This window comes from Chinchilla lanigera, unplaced genomic scaffold (assembly GCF_000276665.1).
Source record: "Chinchilla lanigera isolate Chin_1 unplaced genomic scaffold, ChiLan1.0 scaffold00007, whole genome shotgun sequence".
NCBI classification, from domain to species: domain Eukaryota; kingdom Metazoa; phylum Chordata; class Mammalia; order Rodentia; family Chinchillidae; genus Chinchilla; species Chinchilla lanigera.
Window position 1 is genome coordinate 22,972,183 of NW_004955408.1, and position 14,226 is coordinate 22,986,408.

Sequence of the window (14,226 nt, forward strand, 5' to 3'; positions counted from 1 at the left end):
TTTTTTGGTTTTGGTTTTTCTCCAGTACCAGGAACCAAACTCACGACCTTGCGCTTGCCAGGCAGGCGCTTTTGCCACTGAGCTAAATCCCCAGCCCCTGACCTACCATTCTTGACCAGCAATGCCCACATGGCAAATGTTACAGGTTCCTGTCCACATACTTGGCTCACCCAGCAGCTTAGGTGGGCATTTCCCATACATTCTGAAAGCTTCTTCCTTCTTTCTCTCCCTGGAATTTATCTGGAAGAACAGTGCTCAGCCCATTTTCAAGGTACACCAGCAGTACCAAGGACTGAATGCCCTAGGAAAAACTTTCAGCCATTGAGATGCTGGTGTTAGTGGTAGAAGTATGTCTGCTTTTTTGCCCCCTAGGAGAAGACATTTCTGACGTGCAGATGTGTTGTATAACATTTCTTAAAGGCTTCCAAGAAGCACTGAGTCCTGATTATTGCCCACAGCAATAATCCACTCAGCAGCACCTCCTTTATTACCTTCCCATGGTGACCCAAGTTGGCCAGATAGGTATTTTCCCTGATTAGCCATTCTATGGATAGATAGTTATTGTCTGGCTACTGCTCATCAAAAGTGATAGTAATATGGTAGATGTGCTCCTGTATTCCAAAATTGTATAAGCAGATATACAAAAGTGAGACTTGATCACCACTGAGTATAACTGGGAGGCTCCTGCAGAAATCCAAGAGAGGGATGATATGGGCCTGGTGCAGGCCAGTTATCGTGGGGGTGGGATGATGTGAAATAGTTGGATTCTGGATATTTTCTGAAAGCAGTGCTAAGAGGATGTACCAACAGGCTATGCATAGGATAAGACACAAAGACAAAAGTCAAGGATGTTACCTAAGTTAGATGATTTTACCTTCTCTGAACACTTGGCAAAAGGGAATTGTCCTTCACTTAGTTAGGAAAACTATAGAAAGATGTATCTGGGGCTGGAAAGAGCAAGGATTAGGGTTTTAGTTTGGGGCATGTAAATTTTAGAAGCCTATTAGTGATCCAAGCATGGATACAGAGCAGAGAACTGGCATCAAACTGATGCTCAGGGAGATCCCAAGGAAGGGGATAAATATTTGAAAGTCAAAGCCGTGTGAGTTAGTGAGTGCATGCACATGAGGAGGTCTGATCCCTGCATAGTACAGCACAATGGAGGAGACAGACTTTAGTGAGTCATACAGATAAGTCATCCTACACTACAATGAGTGCTGGCAAAGAGCATGACAGTGAGAGTCCTTTGGGTGGCAGGATGCAGCAGGCCCTGCCCTAAAGAAGCTCATAGTCTAAAAGAGGGGGACCAGCTGCAGAGAGACAGCTAGCGATTGAAGCGTGGTAATAAGAAGAAAGCAGGAACTGTGAGGTGTTGGCTGTCACTATGGCTAGGGAAATAGTAGAAGACCTCCTGAAACAGAAGGCTTTTGATCTAGACCATAAGGGGAAGGCAGAATTTTGACTTTAAGAAGTCAGAAGCAGTGTCTTCTTTTATGGAAAGAAGGAATATGGCCAAGTACTCAGCAAGCAGAGCACAGGGTGAGAGTGCGGATAAGCATGAGAAGGAAGGTTGAGGGCCAGTGACAGAAGACAGTGGCTATCAAGAGTTAGAGTTCAGACTTGTCCTGTGGGTGTGGGGAGCTATAGAAGTCAGCATTAGCCACAATGAGAACAAAATGCTCCATAGGATGACAGAGCAAGAGATGGGTGTCTGTAAGTCAGTCAGGTAGGTATGGCAGGGACCAAGGAGAGGGCTAGATGGCCAGAGAGACACTTAAGGACAAATGTAACTTGACAGCAGGTATCCAAATGTTAAATGTGGGTAACATTTGACTAGTAATATGACTTGCAGAAGAGTGGAGAAGAGTTGCATGGAGAAGGTAAAAGACATGCACAGAAGAATCATCAGTGGAATATTGTTTATAATAAAAAAGCCAGGAAACCACCAAAAGGTCCATCAATAAAAAAGTGATTAAATAAACTGTGATATATCCATACAGCAGAATGCTCTTCAGTGATTAAAAAGGATGATATATATCTGCATTCACTGACATAAAAGGAGCCCACAATTTCTTGTTGAGCAAAAAATACAGGCTGTGAAACAGCATTTATTGTGTAATGCAATTTATCAAAATGTTATCCTTAGAATCCTTAGAATATCATTCATGTATACACGTCTATGGAGAACTTTGAAATTATATTCATCAAAATGTTGATGACAGCTTTCTCTAGATGATAGAAACTAGTAGAATATCTGTTTTGGGGTTTGTTCTTTTGTTTTTTATTTTTTGGGGGGAGTGATACCTTTTTCTAGATGATAGGATCTGGTAGAATATTTGGGGGTTTCTCTTTATATCTTTTCTAGATCGAATGAACCTCTGTCATAAGCATCTAATATCTTTAACATAAGACGAGGCAGATTTTCAAAAGTCAGACAGTTCTTGAGTTCTTGCAAGGTAAACATAGCCCCAGGTCTTGAGTGGGGTTAGGTGTTGCTCTGTATTGATCATCATCTGCACATCAGTGGGTGGTCTTTGAACTTCTCCCTGAGAGAAAGGGGAGGGCTCTCCTGATCTAGTAACCTGCTTCTCTCTTTCAGGGTCTTCCTGAGAGCTATCAACAAGTTTGCAGAAACTATGAATCAGAAGTTTCTGGAACACACAAACTTTGAGTTCCAGGTGAGTGTGAGGTGCCAGAATTGCCCTTGGAACAGCTGGGAGCTGCTGTGGCATCCTGTAGCTGACCGCTCCATCACACATATCTCAAAGCACATGGCAGCACGCCAGTGTCTCTGGGATGTCCATAGAGATGCTATAGGGGGAGGGAAGTTCTCAGGCCCTGAAACCAAGGTCCTGATTAAATAGTCACCAACTGAGCCTCATATGCAAATGTGACTGCATAATGGATCTTGTGTTAATGAGAAGACTTGTGTTCATTTATTTTCAGTACAGCAAGTGCCACCTTTCAAAAATGCATCACATTTTCTTAGTTTTCTCTTCACAGGAGCCTAGAAGCAGCCAGTCATAGGCACAAAATATGATTTACAGTAAATCTCACAGTACATCTTCTGTGGCTTTTCAATTCTTCCCAAAGCGATATTTAGTGATCAGTCAACTTGGAGCTTCTGAGATATTCAGGGACCTAAAAATATGTCCCTGGGTCAAACAGTGACACATCTGGTCCAGAACTAGGCCCATGAAGAACCAATGTGTCAAAGCCTGTGGGGAACTTCCACGTGGCTGCCTGTGGCTGGAGGTATGAGAGAGAAGACTCTGGAAAGGCCCTCAGGGAAGGAAGTCCCTAACCTCCTGTATCCCTTACAGTGGGGACTAAGGTAGTACAAGTCACTAAACCTGGTGAGCTGGGGCCATGGCCTCTTCTGCTTCTTCCTCTGAGGTGTTCTGGTCTTATCTGGGCTTTGGCTTATCACTAGCTAAGCCTCTTCAGGCAAGGCATGGACTGCATCTATGCTCAGGTGCTACGCCTGTAAATGCTGTCACCTACATTTTCTGCTGCAGAAGAGTTTTCCAGCACTGGGTGTGTCAGTTGGTTGGGAAAATGCATAAGACATTCCTACCAATTTCCTTTCTAATACTTCATTGTCAAAGAGGACTCTCTTGCCTGGTTCCTCCCAGAGGACCCTCTACATACACCATAGTCATTACTCGTCCATCACCACTGGGCCTGTGGGAGTCATTCCATGGCACTCGTTGTCATTTGAAATCATTGTTTTACGTATTTGTCTACATGTTTTGTTTCCTTCATGAGTTTCATGAAAGCAAAACTGCATACTCCAAGCTACCCTCTACTCTGTACCTGGCACACTGAAGGGCTCCGTGGAGAGGTAACCTCAGGCATGAAACCTGTAGTATCCATCCTAGCTTATAAGACTTTGTATGGCTGAAACATTATCTTTGAAGAAATTTGCCCACTATTTCTCCTTCAAACCAGCTGTTGATAACTGATAAAAATAGTAGCTGCCATTTTCTGATGGATTCCACTTGCTGCATCTCATGAAGAGCACTCTAAGGGCATCATCTTTCTTCATCCTTACAACTACCATGCGAGTTAGCTACCATGATTAATAATTTGTCCCCTTTTAGGATGCAGGAATAAAACTCAGAGGCGATGCGTAGACAGCCCAAAGTGACGTAGCACATCAGTCCATTCGGGAATATAACTCAGTCACCCATAGCCACATGCCAGGTACAGTGCCCCTGCTGCCTTGGGTTGACCGCCTGGCTGGGTCTGGGGAGAGCTTCTCCTGGCATTATACATTTTTGTCAGTGGAACAAAACATGTCACATTGGCTGTTTCAAATTAGGAGAAATGTTTGATTCCCTTCCAAAGGCGGCTTGGTGCCAACAGGCTGCAGTTATGTTCAGAAAAGTGGATGAAGCCACTGTATTTTTAGAGGGACAGATTGGAACAACATACCTATGGCCAGGAAAGCCAGTGTTTGGGCCATAAAAAAAGCCAGCTGGTTTGTTCATCTCTTTACGTGACTGTTGGCAATTACAGACTCGAACCAGCTTCTCTGATTGTGGCTCTCCTCCATGGTCTCAGGGGGCACTTTCCAAGGGAAGGTCAGCCTCAGTCTTTCATGACATTCTTTTAGGTTTTATGACATTTTCCTGTAAGGAAATCTATGTCTGAGAGATGCCCAGAGAATGACAAATCCATAGATCAAAAGTCTGAGGTTATAAGCTGTGTGACTTGAGGCAAATTACTATTCCTCTCTGTGCCTCAGTTTCTTCATTATTGAATTAAGATATTCCTAGGAGCTATCTCATTGGATGGTGGTGATGATTAAGTAAAACAATTCATGTGAAGGACATAGAACATTTCTGGGAACATAGAATAATGCTGGAGACATAGTCATAGATATGAGCTCAGTATAGTAATATTTATACTGATGATGATGTCAATCCTGATGCTGGCCCCAGATGTGCCTGGGCTGAGAACTCATGCCAGTCCTGGATAAACAGAAAAGATTTTTCTGATGACAACATTACGTGGGGCTGTCACACCCATAAGCTTCTGCAAAACAGAAAAGTGGCCAACAACATAAAATAAAGTATAATATATAAAATCAGGCCAACAATATAAAATCAGGCTTCCATAGATATTTGGTGAAAAGTACCCAAGAGCAGAGTCATTTCTCAGCCTTATCTTTATTCTCTTACCTCTTCCTCCCCCATGTGAGGATGGATTTGTTCTCTGTACCCTGCCTAGAACATGCCTTGTCTCTTTCCTACGGTCTCATGAATTATGCATTTAACATCAGCAGGAGCAGCATCTATCACCCAGTGCTATTGGCTTTGGCAGCCACTGTCCAGAAGGGGCAGGCACAGGGAGATCATCCCTAGTATCTTTTCTGGAACTGTGGTTTGTGATTCAAAGGGCAGAAAGCAGGAAGCTCTGTGAATAACACTCTGAAGGTGACAAGACCTGGAAATGACAAAATGTTCTAAGATCATTTACATTTCTGCACCCCATTCTGGATACCAGGGATTAGTGTTCTCATCCATTTGCGTGGTCAGAGGAGACCAAGAAAGGTTTTAGAATCCAGCTCAGCAGAGACTTTGCTGAGGGCCCAGGCTATTGCAACATGTTTTGAAGAGTCTGGAAATAAAGCAAAACAGTCCTATGAGGGTTTGAATATATCCCCCAAAGTTCATGCAACCATACTGGGAAGTGAAATTTTTAAGAGGTTGTTGGGGCACGGGGGCTCTGCAGCTAGAAGGCTATTGCCAGCTGAGAGCACCTTCACCGTGGGCTTCCCAGCCTCCGGAACTTAAAATATAACCTCTGTTCTTTATAAACTACTGTCTTGGTTACTTTTCTCTCATTGCTAGGACAAAATACCTGAAGCCTAAAATTAAAGAAGGAAAGGTTTGTTTAGCTCACAGTTTGTGGAGATTTCAGTTCATAATCAGCTGGCTCCAAGGCAGGGTGTGGCATAGCAGAAGGGTGACAGTTCATGGCAGCAGAAGACAGCAAAAGCAACAAGAATAAAAAGGGAAAAGAGAGAGAAGACACTTTCCCTCCTTTATATTGTATGCAGACTACTTGCTTCAGGGTGGGTGTAGCACTCACACCCATAATCCCAGCGTTGGACTATGAATCAGTAACAAACTCTAGAATCCTGTCCCATGACTGCATGAGGCTTTGAGGGGACATGTAGACATAAATCTTAACAATTACCTAGCTCTAGTATTCTTCTATAGGCACACAAAATGGACTAAGACAACTGCCCTACTCTCAAGGATCTTGCAGTCTTGAGAGAAGATTATAGAAGTCCATCTTTTGTTATCCAAGCTTTTGAAGAAAGTAGTTAACATTTGCTAGGCACCTTCTTAGGACATTTTGACCCTTATCATAATCCTAGTAGGCAGGGATATTGCCATTTCACTGGTGAATAAACTGAGCTTCCCAGGAATTGTTGACTTTTCTGACTGCTATGTTGGGCCTCTGGGACAGAGCCCAGCCCTATCTGCACAGCCCAAGCTTCCTCTACTTTTCTGGTGCTTAGAGAGCAGGTGCCTTTGGATTCTGGAAGTTTCCTTCATTTAAATCCAGGAAATCTTTCTGCCCTTGGTAGTTATCACTAGCACTGGAATGGAAAGTGCTGAGGTGATTGACTGCAGGATCAGAGAATGAGGGATTACACTGAGGCTCAGGGAAATTGTTGTTTTTGTAGGAAGCTCTCTGATTGGTCCTGAGATCAGTTTCTGTACTCATCTGTGGGTGTGGTCATCCTAAATAGGCCTAGAACATTGTGGCAAAAGCTTCAGCCCAACTTGGGATCATTTTTTAACATATACTAGAGAGTCTGTGAAAAGAAAAGCTTCCAGAATATTCTCAGCCATTACAGAGGAGGGAGGACCAAGTTGGTATTTATATTGGGAATATAGACCAGTGATAGCAAAATACTTATCAAGACCCTGCTCAAAATTTTAAAAATTGCTGGAAGGTGGTGCTGCATATGTAGCTCAGTGCAAAGGCCCTAGTTTCAATCCCCAGCACCACAAAGGAAAAAAGAAAGGTGAGAAAGAAACATACCCAGAAGAAAGAATCATCAAAGTCTTCAAGAAATCTATTTTACCACAGCAGACTCATGATGGAGACTCATATTGGAATGTTTCCACCAGTCAGAAAGAGGGACTTGTGCCTGAGAATATTCTCCCAGCCCTGCCTGCTTCACCTTTGAGACCCCAGACCACCTCTTGTCTGATGTTCCTCACCAAGTCCACACCTGGAACCTCCTACCCTCAGGCTCAGAAGCACCCCTTGAACAGTCATCGTGCCTGGGCCCTGTACCACAGAGGGGGCAAGCTGACACCATTTCAGTGACACTGCGTGCCAGGTTCTTTTTTAAATTGGACTCTGAGGTACATAATAATTAAAACCCATTGGAAAGGAATTTTGAAGACTTTAAATCCTTGTTCGCTCTTCTGTGAAGACTATAAAATGTCAGATGAACCAGTGGAAACTTAGCCAACAACCAAGGCTAAAGGGAACCAAGAAGGGAGAAGAAGAGCAATTTTAGCATAAGAACAGGGGGTTTCAGGAGGAAAATCCTACTGAGGACTTAAATGTAAGACTTGAATCCATGAAACTACTAGAACAAAACATAGAGAAATGCTTTGTGACATTGGTCTAGCCAAGGAGTTTTGGACAAGACCCCAAAAGCACAGGTGACAAAAGTAAAAATAGAAAAATGGGATTGCACTAAACTAAAAATCTCCTGCACAGCAAAGGAGAAAAAAAAGTTTACAGAAACAACCTACAGAATGGGGGAAAATATTTGCAAACCATAGAGCTGATAAGGGGTCTAAATCCATAATATATATGGAACTCAACTCAACAGTCAAAACAAAACAAACCCAGATAGACATTTCTCAGAAGAAGACAGCAAACCAATGCATGAAAAAATGCTCAACAATACCAATCATCAGGAAATGCAAATCAAAGCCACAGTGAGCTGTCACTTCACTCCAGTTAGAATGGCTATCATCCAAAAGACAAGCGGTGGCAAGGGGGTGCAGAAAAGGGAATCACTGCTTGCTGTTGGTAGGAATGCAAATTGGTACAGCCATTATAGAAAATATTATGGAGGCTTCTCAAAAAATTAAAGCTAAAGCCACCACATGACCCTTCAATCCCACTACTGTTCATATACTCAGAGGAAATGAAATCAGTATGTCAAAGAGACATCTACACTCCCATGTTGATTACAACACTATTCACGATAGCAAAAATATAGATCAGACTAAGTGTCCACACCAGATGAATGAGTACAGACAATGCGGCATTTATTCACAATGGAATACTATTCAGCTGCTAAAACATGAATTCCTGTATTTTATGATAGCATGGATTGTCCTGGGCAATGTTGTATCAAGTCAAATAAGCCACATGCAGAAAGACAAATCTCTTACATGCAGAAACTAAAAAGGTCAGTTCCACAGAAGTAAAGAGTAGAATGATAGTTACATAGGCTGTGGAAGCTGAGAGAAAGGGGTGATGGAAAGAGGCTGGTCAGCGGGTACAGGATTAAAGTGACTTAGGAGGAATACTTTCTGACATCCTGTTGCACAGCACAGAACTCTAGTCAGCAATAATATGAATTCAAAGTAGCCAGAGGAGAAAACTTTGACTGTTTCACCACAAGGAGTTAATAAATATTCATGGTGGTAGATATGTTCATTGTCCTGCTTTGATCATCACACGGGGTATACATATATCAAAACTTCAAAATTTGCCATATAAATTTGTGTAATTATTGTCAGTTATATATGAAACATTTTTAAGGAAAGTCTAAGCATGAGATGAACTTGGACTCAAGTGCTACTTTTACCATTTTGAGCAAGTTATTTTACCTCTCTGAGCCTCAATTTTCTGAAATCTAAAGTGAGAAGAGAATACAAATTTCTTCAGCAGACTTCATGAGAATGCACACAGAGTACTCAGTTCATTAAAAAACTCATTCAACAAATATTTCTGGAGTACATGCTAGTTCAGACATGCAGCCAGATATGGTATAAAATAGCGAACAACAGAAGGATGTTCTTGCCTGTATAATGCTTATATCCAGTAGAAGAGACAGAGAATAAATTAGTTTGCTTAAAATATATTGTAAGCACTATGAAGAAAGTACACTATAATGAGGGTGACTGGTGGGCAGATCTGTATTAGAGTGGGTGACTGGGGAAGTCTTTCACTGTTTGATCTGATATTGTAAGACTGAGTAGGAATGTATTGTCAGGATGTCTCATTTAATCCTTTAAACTATACCCTCTAGGTACTATTATCTTCATTTTTCAGATTAAAAGAACTGAGAGTTGGGGCTGGGGATTTAGCTCAGCGACACAGCACCTGCCTGGCAAGTGCGAGGTTGTGAGTTCAATTCCTGATACCAGAAAAAACAAAAAAACAAACAAACAAAAAAAAAACTGAGAGTCGGAGAGATCAAGTAATATGCTCATGGTGATTGAGCTGGTGATTGGATTGGAACTACAGAAGGTATTCATACAGTATGAAAAAAAAGAAAAACCAAGAAAACAAACAACAGCAAAACCTGCCTAGACTCTGTGACTTTGCATTTCCAACTCTAGAAATGCATACTACAAATGTACTTTCTCATGCATAAAGACATTTCAGCAGGATGTTGATTACAGTTGGAACCATGCTAAATGTATATAAATAGGGGATTAGCTAAAACTAAAGTATATCTTTAAAACAGAATATTATACAGCAATAAAAGAAGATGAAGCAACTCTGTAGTTGCTAATGGGGAAATGTTCACATGGTATATTTGTCAGAAAAAAAGCAAAATATAACAGGTTACTTAAAAATGATGTCTGTGTGTATGTTTATGTGTAAAAAATTCTGAAGAGATAACCAAGAAATTATCAATATATTATTCTGGAGAATTAGGCTAGAGTTCAAAATAGGATGGAAGATAACTTTTTATTATCCAATCTTTTCTGTCATTTAAACTTTTAACTATGTGCATGCGACTTTTATAACTTTTTGAGAGTTAATTAAAAAATTACTCAATTCTCAATATACCCACTTGAAAAATGACCTTTGGTGGCCTTTTAATTTATCTGGTCCTTAGTGTTTAATGTGTGCAGTGAGGGAGTTGTGGCATATGGTAAAGATGGGGTCCTTGACTTGCTGCATTCTGAATCTGGAACCACAGTCCATGGGAAAACTCTGGGTGGTAGTGATGGCTCATCACTGGTGGAGCCACATTGCTCCTACTCTTGGACATCAGCAACCTGGGGTGCACTTCTTTGAATTACAGATGGAAGTCTCAATTGTAGAGGGATTTTTCTAGCTTCTGTTTCCTGTACCCTTACCAAACAGTGCTGAAAGCAGCCTAAAAGTGGTCAGCTTTGTTCAACAGAGCTGTCCCCACTTGCTCCTTGCAGGACCTTGGCATCTTGCAACAAAGCCCTGAGCAACCAAGTAGCTACACTTTGCTACCGAAGGAAACGCTCAAATAATAAAAAACGATAAGGCTAATGAGTGCTTTTGAGATCTCACTGTGACTCATGCCCTTTACATACGTCACCTCATGTCATCTTTATTAAAGCCTTCTGCAGTAGGTACCACAGTCACCTCAATTTTGTACACAGGTTTGCAGAGGCTCAACATCTTGATTGGAATCTGCATCTCTCTGGCCTGTGTCTTATATCAATATCGTGATCACTGTGATTCATCTTTCTGAGCACTCTCCATGTGCTGAATCCTTTACCTTGCTCTGTCTCACCACTAGCAGGCAGAATGGGCTCTAGTATTAGTAGTTCATGTTCTGTACCAACAGATTACCTATAAGTAAAAATTATGACAAGCCTCCATATAAACTGAGCCTGCAGGGTTTCTGACTAAACAAGTGTCCGACTCACCCTGTGTACTTGTTCACACACACTATTCTGGGCCTCACCACAGAGGCTGTGATTCAGCAGGTCTGGGCAAGGGCCAGGGAATTTGCATTTCTAACAAGTTCCCAGGTGCTGCTGGCTGCCACCAGCTGAGAACACTCTTTGAAACCACTGAACAAAGGGAAAGGAAACAGCAATATGTTTTAAGAGAGAAGGTGTTGCAGGCTGGTGCTCTAAACTGGCAGGTGAGTTAAGGAGGATCTCCAGAGAAGCTACAAGTTCTGCAAGTCCCTCATCCTTTGCTGACCTCCATCTTTAGGGCAGAAACCAGCTCACCAGGCTCCCAGTTATGGCAAGTTATCTGTCTCAAAATAAAGCAAAGCATAAAGCAACGATGAAAAAGCCAACCCTAAAACTCTCCTCCTGCTCCTCCTCCTCCCCTAAACCCCATTGTCAGAGGTCAGTACCTATGGAAATCCATCCATTGTCCTCACTTTGGCCAGCATGCTAATTTCAGAGTCAGTGCCAGTCAGAAAATTGCAGTGCACACAATTAAGCTGGTTCTGCCTTTGTCTTCTGCCATCTTCATAAATTATTCACATTACCCAGCGGTTAATGTGCCTTTCCACTTCAGGCCCTCTCCGTGACTGTTCTCTCCTTTCATTTACAGCTGTGGAACAACTATTTTCATCTGGCAGTGGCTTTCATCACACAGGATTCTCTGCAGCTGGAGCAGTTCTCACACGCCAAGTACAACAAAATCCTGAATAAGTAAGTTGTATTCTTGGATCTCCTGAAGAGGGAGGGGCTTCATGAGATGATCTGAGATGGGGCCTGAAGTAGACATTTTTGTTTCTTCTAGGTATGGGGACATGAGGCGGCTAATTGGCTTCTCCATTCGTGATATGTGGTACAAGCTTGGTGAGTAGGCCTATATATCCAGATAGAGGCATCTGCATGTGCCCAGCTCCTTCCTGAAGACCATCTGTCAGAAGGCCACAGGGGATTCAGCAGCAAGAGCTTGAAACTACACTATCACTGTGTGCACCCCTGGTCTTTGATAAGTGCCTAATTCTACTCTGGATAGAGGAGGGTACCTATCCCCCTTCTAGTCCCCTAAGCAGGTGTGAATCTGCTTCTGCTCCTGAGGGTCTGGATGTCAAATTGGGATTTATAAGAGAGAAGAAAGGGCGAGACTGCTGTAGGAATTTGGGCCCTTATACATCGTGGGATGCTGGCTGCAGATTGGTGGACCATTTGCATCGTATTCTTATGTGATGTGGTCCACACAACGCCTTCTAACCTCATGGGGGAGAAGGGTTCTCTGGAAGATGAAAAGGTCTTTTGAGCTGAAAGGTGATCCCAGAAGCTACCTTTGTTGACCTGACCCACAGATCTGCCTGAGCTACAGGAACCATCTGTGATTACCTGAACCATGCCTACCTATAAAGGAGTAGACACAACCAGGGAGACATTTATTGGAAACTGGAATAAGGTCTGTGCCAAGAGATCTTATTTAAACTTCACATCACCTCCCACAAGATGGAAACCTTCCCCCCTCCTTTTATTGATTAGGAAACTCAGAGAGAGAATAACTTGTTTGAGATCAAATTGGCAAAAACCTCAGAGCATGGTTTATCGGGTAAATAATATCCCTTAGTTATTGTGGGCTGATAAGGTCCACAGTCTCCTGAATGAGTGTACAGCAAAGGTTAAATAAAAGAGGTGAATGGAATGATTTCAGGGCTCCAGGAGGATCAAAGCCCTCTCACAGAATTTCAGATTCTCTTGGAGCTAAGATCAAGACCTTCTTTGGATGGCCCATATTTATTTAGTTATCTGAAAAAGAGAGGGGAGTACTCACGAAGGGTGGAACCACTCAAGGACTTCCCTGAGTAAGGTGTGCAATTAATCCACCTAGAAGTAAGATGCCTGAGGCTACAGTCTTGATCCAGGTGTCCCTGGATGTGATCTTGTCTTACCCTTTGAGGCTTTCTGGATTTATCCACCATTACAGGCCTCAGTAGGAATCAGTGACTCACAGAGGTTCACTTACTATGAGTCCACTACCCATCTCCAGACAAGGAGCCTAGGCCTTAGACAGACTCACAACTAGACATGAAAAGCCCATTGGTTAATTTAAGTCCTGCTCAGGGCTGCTTCATAGTGGTCTCCATCAATGATTTTCATTCCACAAGGGCAGGAGTCATCCACTTTTCCCATAGCCTGAAGCCTGCTCCATAAATATATCATGGACATACAGATGGTTGCTTGAATGGATAAACGATGGATGACAGATGGGTGGATTATTGAACAATAAGAATGAAGGTTTTCACTCTAATTTGGGCACTTCCTTCATGACTCTCTAATACCCAGTTACTTTGCCTGGGGCTTAACTGTTTGACACTCTTGAGGAGAGGCATTTATAAGACTTGCACCATCCCTTTAACCTTCATTACCACTCTAGACTTTGTTTCCTGCTTCCCTCAATCTCTTTGTGTCTGCTGGGCCTCACCAGATTTTCTGAACAGCAGTTTCTTGCCCTTTTCAGCAAGGCCTATCCACTGCAGGGAAGGAGGAGCATAAAAAATAGGTTATCATATATGTTCTGTGGTTGTTGGCAAGATCATAATGTGGCAAAGAGGACATGGAAGGCAATGGAGGACAGGAAGGTTATGAGTTGGGTAGAGCTCAGGACCCAGATCCCAAATACACTGCCACATCTTCATCTGCCCCATCATTTCTAAGCTATGAGGCCTCAAGCAAGGGAAATGGTACCTTCTTATTAATTGTTTGTGAGGGTAACAGGGGTAAAAACAGGGGGCAGGAGAAGCATGAAGGCCACCACACCAACACCAGAGTCCTATCCTTATTCTCACCTTGCACCACTCAGGATAGGACCTAATTCTGCTGTTCTGGCATCACCATCAAAGCTGGGCCTGTATCACTAAGGGCCAAAGAGTAGAGCTCACAAAAGTGATGTCAACAAGTGAAAGGATAGTAGCACGTTAAACCCACAGAAATTCCATAAAGAAGGTGCTATCAACATATTAGGGAGATACTTCTTTGTCATGGGGGCGATCTTGTGCATGGTAAGGTCTCCCTGGCTTCTACCCTCTAAGCTGCTTGTAAATCTCTTCCTACTTGTAATGACCAAAAAAGTCACCTGACCTCGATAACTGCCTTCTGTGGAAAGGGATACCATCTCTGCCCTGTTTTTCTAGAAAAGCATCTTTCTCAGTCTATCTTTTGTCTGGATAGGTTCAGAGGTATAAGGAATAATTTTTGTTTCATTTATCCTGCTCAGAAATAAGAAAAAAGAAGGCAAAGT

General features: G+C 42.5%; 1 protein-coding gene across 2 annotated transcripts in view; it reads left to right on the plus strand.

The window, feature by feature from the left end:
• Dock2 (dedicator of cytokinesis 2) overlaps window positions 1-14,226 on the plus strand; it is a 429,458-nt gene that overhangs the window by 341,808 nt on the left and 73,424 nt on the right. For both annotated transcript variants that reach the window (XM_005376310.2, XM_013509168.1), the window contains 3 exons: window positions 2,600-2,678; window positions 11,566-11,666; window positions 11,758-11,816. In XM_005376310.2, the coding sequence (XP_005376367.1) occupies window positions 2,600-2,678; window positions 11,566-11,666; window positions 11,758-11,816 (239 nt within the window). The remainder of the gene's footprint in view (window positions 1-2,599; window positions 2,679-11,565; window positions 11,667-11,757; window positions 11,817-14,226) is intronic.